Source organism: Lonchura striata, chromosome 4 (assembly GCF_046129695.1).
Source record: "Lonchura striata isolate bLonStr1 chromosome 4, bLonStr1.mat, whole genome shotgun sequence".
NCBI lineage: Eukaryota > Metazoa > Chordata > Aves > Passeriformes > Estrildidae > Lonchura > Lonchura striata.
The window spans coordinates 5,686,017-5,693,206 of NC_134606.1; the positions used below are offsets into that span (position 1 = coordinate 5,686,017).

At 56.3% G+C, this 7,190-nt stretch overlaps 1 protein-coding gene across 1 annotated transcript; it reads left to right on the forward strand.

The window, feature by feature from the left end:
• Positions 1-248: 248 nt before the first annotated feature.
• On the forward strand, positions 249-2,847 carry FOXI3 (forkhead box I3). Its single transcript, XM_021535637.3, has 2 exons — positions 249-939; positions 2,108-2,847. Exons 1-2 carry the CDS (start codon positions 249-251, stop codon positions 2,695-2,697), a joined length of 1,281 nt encoding a protein of 426 aa, XP_021391312.3. The 3' UTR covers positions 2,698-2,847.
• The last annotated feature ends 4,343 nt before the right edge of the window (positions 2,848-7,190 follow it).

Consider the following 7,190-nt stretch of genomic DNA (forward strand, 5'->3'; position numbering starts at 1 on the left):
CTCCCTCCGCCTCCCGCCCGCCACCGAGCCGCGCTACTGGCTGCTCCCGGCGCGCCGCCGCCGCCCGCCCAGCCCCGGCCCCGGCCGCGGGCGGGGAGTCGGGGCGCACGGCAGCGCCTATAAGGGCGCCGCTCCGCAGCCCCCCGGGAGTTTTTGGTCTAGGGCCACCGGGGCCGCGGGGCGGGGGGTGTCGCCGGGAGAGCACGGGAGCGGGGGGGAGCGCCGGCCGCCCTGCATGGCCAGGGATTATGAGCGCCGGTGAGTTGCAGCAGGCGCAGCCCAGAGCCTCGGCGCCGGCGGCCGCCCCCGCGCCCCCGCAGCCCCGCAGCGCCCAGGAAGCCCCCGACATGGCCGTGTACTGCAGCGAGAACTTCAGCGTCTACCCCCAGCCCAGCCTTCACCCGCCCGGCGCCGCCGCCGCGGCCGCCGCCGCCGCCGCCGCCGCCGCCGCCTCGTCGGGGCAGCGGGCGGGCGGGTACGCGCTGGGGGACTACGGGGCGCCCGCCAACGCCGGGTACCTGTGGGGCATGAACAGCCCCGCGCCCTACCTGCAGGGCCCGCCCGGCGCCGCCGCCGCCGCCGCCGCGCCCTTCCTGCCGCCCGCCTCGTACGGCTGCTCGCGGGGCGGGCAGCTCGTGGGCTCGCCCCCGGCGCCCGGCTCGCCGTCGGCGGGCGGCGCGGAGCTGAGCTGGCTCAGCCTGGCCAGCCAGGAGGAGCTGCTGAAGCTGGTGCGGCCGCCCTACTCGTACTCGGCGCTGATCGCCATGGCCATCCAGAGCGCGCCCGAGAGGAAGCTCACCCTCAGCCACATCTACCAGTACGTGGCCGAGAACTTCCCCTTCTACAAGCGCAGCAAGGCCGGGTGGCAGAACAGCATCCGCCACAACCTCAGCCTCAACGACTGCTTCCGCAAGGTGCCCCGCGACGAGGACGACCCCGGTGAGGTGCCGCGCCGGGCGGGAGGGATGGCTGGGCAGCGGGGAACGGCGGCTGCGGGCACCGGCACCGCCGTGAGAGAGGGGAGGCAGCGTCCGCGGCCGGGCGGGTCCCCCGTCCCCTTCTCGTCGGGCGCTGTCCCGACACCGCGCTCTCCGTGCCCCCAGCGCCAGCGCTATGATGAGCCCGCGTTTCTCCATCCCTTCCAGTCGGATGCTGTGATGGGACCGCGCTGCCCGTCCCCTCGGGGGCCAGCGCAGCGAGGAGACCGCGTTCCCCGTCCCCTGACCCGGGCGCTGCGGTGTGACCATCCCCATTCCCCCCGGCCCGGCCCGGCCCGGCGCTGCCCCGCGGGAGGTGTAGGCGGGGGCCGGCCGCCCCAGCCTCTCCCCCTCCCCGAGCAGCCCGGGAGCGCCGGTTGTGCAAGGCCCGGCTCCTTCGGCCCGTGATTCACGGCTCCCCTCCCTGCCCGCCGCTGCCCGGGCCGGCCCGGGGCGCAGCCGGTGCCCGGAGTGGGCGGAGGCGCGCCCGGACAGCGCTGGCCCGGCCCGGCGGTGCCGGGACCTGCCGGGCTGGAGCCGCTCGGGACCTCGTGGGGTCACTGCGCCCGTCCCGGCCGTGGGCAGGAGCTGAGAGGGGACAGCTGCTGCCACCACAGTGCCCCACACTAAGGCTTGTGCCAGGGGCAGCTTGTCTGCAGCCCCCGCAGCTCAGTGCTGCTGGCCTGCCGTCCCTCGGAGTGCCTGAGTGTGCCAGCCCGCCTCTCCATCAGCTTTTCTATGAGCCATAGCCTGGGCACTGCCTTGCCACCACTGCTGAGATGGCTGTAAGTGGCCCAGCTTCTGTGAGGCAGCCAAAGCAAGGGGAACCCCTCTTCACATTCTCTTTAGCCAGGCTGGAGGTACAGATCTGTCTGTGCTTTAGGATGGGGAGATTCTCCTCTTCTATGTGGCCTTAAGGTTCACGTGGGCATTGGAGGGATAGAGGTGGAAATGTCTTGGAGACAAGTTTTGGATCCATGGACTGGACAACAGAGGGAGAAGGAGCAGGTGCAGGAGAGATGTGGGTTCTGTGCCAGTTGGACAAGACATGGATGCTACTTATCTGTCAGCAGCGGGGCTCGCTGTCGCAGAAGTTGACTTTCTCTCTTGTGTCTCCTGTTTTCCACCAGGGAAGGGAAACTACTGGACCTTAGATCCCAACTGCGAGAAGATGTTTGACAATGGGAACTTCCGTCGCAAACGCAAGCGGCGCTCTGAGCCCAACGCCCCCGCGGCCGCCTCTGCGGCCTCCTCTCTGGGGGGCCTGAAGGCCGAGGAAGAGCGACCCATCCCAGCCACGGGCAAACCATGTGGAAACAGCCCACCCCCAGAGCTGGACCCCTCACCCTCTGCCAGGGACCATCCCAAAAGCTCCTCTCCCTCCAGTATCATTTCATCCACGCCCAGCTGTCTCAGCACCTTCTTCAGCGGCATGAGCTCCCTGAGCGGCGGGGGCAGCCGGCTGACGGGGGGTCTCAGCAGTGACCTGCACCACAGGAACTTCTCTGCTGGACAGCTGAGCAGTGGCACTTTCACCCCTTCCAGCAGCTCTTCTCAGGAAGTGCCTTCCCCAGACCAGCTGCAGCGGGTCGCGGGACCTTCCCCTGCCTACTACAGCTCCTTCCACCCCAGCAGCGGCAGCCAGGGAGCCCAGTACAACCACTACTACAACTTCACAGTCAACAGCCTCATCTACACACGGGATGGGACAGAGGTGTAGGGTGCTGGGGCAGCCAGCCGGCCAGCGCTGCAAAGGGAAAGGGTGTTGGACCATGCGCTTTTGCAAACAGCATTTCAACGTGGACACTTCCCAGGAGTTCTTCCAGGAAGACTGATCTTCTCACCTTTCAACATAAGAACACCCCTTAAGCACCAGCAGAATGCATTGTTTTTTTCCCCATCCAGGAAAACGTTAGGTGGTATAGGTGGTTTGCCATCTAAATTCTGCAGGCGTGAACTGAATTAATGTTTTCAGAGGTTGCTAATCCTGAATGTAGAACAAGAAGTTTAAAAACCATAGCCATAAAGTGGTCTTGGTAAGAGCCAAGCGTAGACATCCAGTGAGTCGTAGAAGAGAGCAGGAAAAAAAAATGAAGAGATTTCTTATGAAGTGCCTTGTACAATGTATTAAAAAACCTCTTCTGCCAGCAATTGCCTCTGTAAGCCCTTGCTTGTGCCCTGATCCTGCAATATGCGATGCACGGGGGGAATACCCTGTATAAACACCCACCCAAAACCTCCTCAAACTCAAGGAGGCTCTTCCTGTGTCTGGCATATTGCACAGCAGGGCTGTGTCTTGTAAAACAATCTTCTTTCCCTGAGCTTAGTACCAAAGATAACTCTAGCCACGCAGCTTTAGCACAAGAATAAACACTGGGGTATTTTTATACATATTTGTACGTAATGTAACTCTTCTGTACATACGTTTCTATGTGGTTTTATATTTGTAAATTATGCTCTGGAGGTGTACTTATTTATAATGTGTTTTAAACTTTGTTAAAGTTTATTTTACTTTGTTTCCCCTCCTTTTTGTTGTTTTATTTGTTTTGAATTTTTTGTTGGTTTTGTTTTTGTTTTTAGTGTATTACTGAAACTTTTCAGGCTGAACAGCTGTCGGGAATAAAATATTAACAATTGTTAGATAGTGGCCTGGTTGATCATCAATATGTTTGAAGTATTTTAAAACTCTGTGGGAGACAGGTTTTTCTTTCACATTATTTGGGATAAAAGGTGTAAAAGCTTACAAACAATTTCATCTGCGCAGTAGGGTGGAAAAAAACCTGCTTTGCTCCCAAAGGAGACACATTTCTTGGAGTCTCACTGTGCAGCGTGGGCTCTGTGTCGGTTTTGTTTGTTTGTTTTTCTCAACGCTCTGAATCGCAACTGTCCTTTTTCAGCCCGGTTTGGAAAAAAAAAAAAAAATAAAAGCTTGCAACAGTAAAAGAGGCGGGACTGGTTCCAGCGCGGTGCCAGCTAGCAGGAGGCTCAGTCCGTTTTGCAAATCAGTTTTTCTAATGGGATTGCACCTGCCTACACTGTCCCAGTGAAGAGGTGGCACCAGTCAGCCAGAGGGCCAGGCAGCGCTTCTGGGAATCCTTCCTAAATTCCTGATGTTGGGAAAGGAGAATCCATCATCCAGTAGCCATTATGCTGCATCCCCTCATTCCTGCGTGTTCATGAGCTGTTTGCTGGGGGCTGTGTGCAGTTAGAGCACAAATGTAGGTGTCTTCATGAGGAATGTAGCATCCACCATGAAGTTAAGCGTGAAATTGCAGCTGTTTAAGACCCAGGCATCTGCCGTGATTTAAGGCCATCCCTGCAGGCTATTCACAGGACAAAACAGTTGGCAGCGCCTGTGCACTGGCTACCTGCAGAACATACAGGGCAGTGATGCAAGACAAACCGCTGGCCTGATCCAAAATATAATGAAGCCATGACGAAACATCAGATGACTTCCATGTGCTCGGGGCCGGGACCAAGTGCTTGCCCCGGCACTGGCCCTTTGTGCAATCGCTGGGACCAGTGGGAGGGTGGCAACTCCTGCCTCTCCCCCTCCCCCTCGCCCCTTCCCAAAACAGATACCATCTTCCTGGCTTTAGGGGTAATTCCTCCTGGTTTTAATTCCATAATGGGAGGGAAAGGGCAGACCGACATTAGGAAAAGGACAAGGTGGTCAGTCTTGTCCTGCTTCAATCCCACCAGGTGTGGAATACCTTTATTTGGAGTTTGGGCTGCTGAGTTTGATCTAAGAGCAGTGGAGGGATTCCCAACACCTCTGAAAGATAAAGACCCAGTCCCTAAGTGAGCCAGTTACTGCATACTTACGTTTCTCAGCGACCATTGCACCCATTCTACACTCTGCCAGCCGGCTCTCAGACCTCAGCAAGCGTTGAGCCAAAGCAGCACACTCATGGGCATCCAGCTCTTGTTCTTCCACTCACATTTTTTTAAATTTACCCTCTTCCATCAGCTCTGTCTCTGCAGGCATTACCCATAAATGTTTGAGGATGCAGAACCAATGGCAAATTCACGTTGCCACTTCCATCAGCTGCGTGTTTCTGCACAGCACATAAACTTTTGCTCCTGAGGATCCCAAATCTGACAAATTTGCATTGCAGGGTGGTCTGCACCTGGCAGCATGTCCTCAGCAATATCGCATGGCTCAACAGGCTTTGTGCCACTTCAGTTGGCCGGGGCATAGCCAGAACCTGCCAGAGCAGAATCAGATAAGGATTCACCCACCACATTGCTCCAGCTCTGGTCCCCAGGGATGGTGGTGGGCTCAGGGGAGCTTTGGCAGGTCTGACTGTCCCCATGCACCTGCCCAGCCATAAGCACCAAAGCCTGCTTCTTCCAGGCAAGGTATATCCTTAGCTGGAACCGGGGATTGCTCCGGAGGAGCTGCCCCCGGTGTGCTCGAAGGACACTTGGGAGCAGATTCCAGCAAATAGGCACCCGGCCTGCAGAGGAGACAGCGAACTAGCTAATGGCAGCCTTTTAGGTTTCCTTTTGCCATTGAAAGGGACTTTTTTCAGCAAATCTTGGGAATGGGAGGGCAAGACGATTGAGTTTAATGAAAAGCACTTAAAAGCAGCAGGGCTTTTGTCATGGGTTTAGGGATTTACTGAGACTCCCCGACTGAGGTAGGGGAAAGACAAAGGCAATTAGCCTGCTGTCCCACCCTGAGAGTCCCCAGTCCCCTATAAATGCCAAGGCCATGCCTGGATCGGGCAGTTCTCCATGACAATGAGCCTCTCCCCAGCCCGGGTCAGATGATGGCCCAGAAGCCCGGGGCATGGCCCACTCCCAGGGAAATCAGCCGGGAATTGTCCTTCCTTAGGAGAAAGGCTCAAACTTCAGGCCTTCATCCTCTCTGCTCCAGCAGCTGTGGGGATCACCCCGCAATCAGCCCTTCACGGAAGGTCTGGCTTTAGGGGAGCAGTGATTTCATGCAGATTAGCTGGTAGCCCACGGATCCCAGCTGCTGGCCACTAAAGCATCACAAGAAGCCTCATCTTTGCTTCTTTTCTCCACTCTTTTTAGGCATCCGGAGAGCTGGGTACCACCCAGCTGTGGTACCCGCTGAGAAACCGTGGTTGTGCTGATGACTGCCCGCTCCCTCTGCCACACTCCCAGCACACACAGCTCCTAAAAAAGCCATTCCCCGCTGGAAAAGCAGCACAGGGCAGAGGCATTTCGAGTAACACAGATGCTTGCTGGCTCCTACGTGTGGCATTTCTCCAGCACGGGGTCGTTTAACTCTGCTCAGCGCTGGTCTTATCGGCCTGGCAGAAAGGCTGGGGCAGGCACCCAGTGCAGGTCTGCACTTGAGCTGCTCCGCTGTGCAAAGGCTCTGCCAGTACAGCTGGATCAGCCCCGTCCCCTAGAGGAGACCCAGCTCCCATCAACAAAGGGAACTGCTGTGCCAGTGAAGTGAAACCCCCCACCCCCAGCAGCAGCAGCAGCAGTGTTGGGAGGGGATTCCAGAGGCAGAACAGAGCCATCCGCGCTGGGTTTCATCGCCAGCCAACTCCTTCAGAAGTGGGGCTTCAATTACTGCCACTGGCCATGGATTGTGGTTTGCTGCTCCTCTGAAGGTGGAGGCTTTGATTCGCCCTGTCGCTCACCAAGTCCGTGGAATTTGGCCGTGTACAGAAGGTTTTATTGCCTTTTTTTTTTTTTTTTTTTAATGCTGATTTGCCCAAAACTTTTTCGGAATAGTTCAAATGATACAATGCTGTTCTAGGAAACTACAAGTATCCCTGCCCTTGCCATCTCTGTATTTCTAGAGATAAAAAATATCTTCATCAGACTTCTTGAGATAAGGCCCTGCAAACCCTGCAGATGTCACCTGACTCTGAGTGTGATGTACCTAATTCTGCACAGCTCAAAAATGGAAGCTGGTCCTCTCAGTCTTGTTCTGATAGCACCACAAAACAAGAGGGACAAAGACACATTTTGTAGCTTGACCAAAGAGAGTCAAAATGAGAATCAGGCCTGGCTGATAGTCCATGGATGGCTGACACCTCAGCTAGAAAAAGCTGTGCCAGATGGAGACTGCAACAATTGGGAAATTGATATTTCTCCTTAGCTTTTGGAAAGTAAAAAAGACTAGTTTTATTGCCCTGTTAAAAAATCCCTTCAAAACTAATTTTTGTTTCAAATTTTTTTTTCTGATTGATGAAAGAAGGAAAACATGGATTTGCCTTTTCT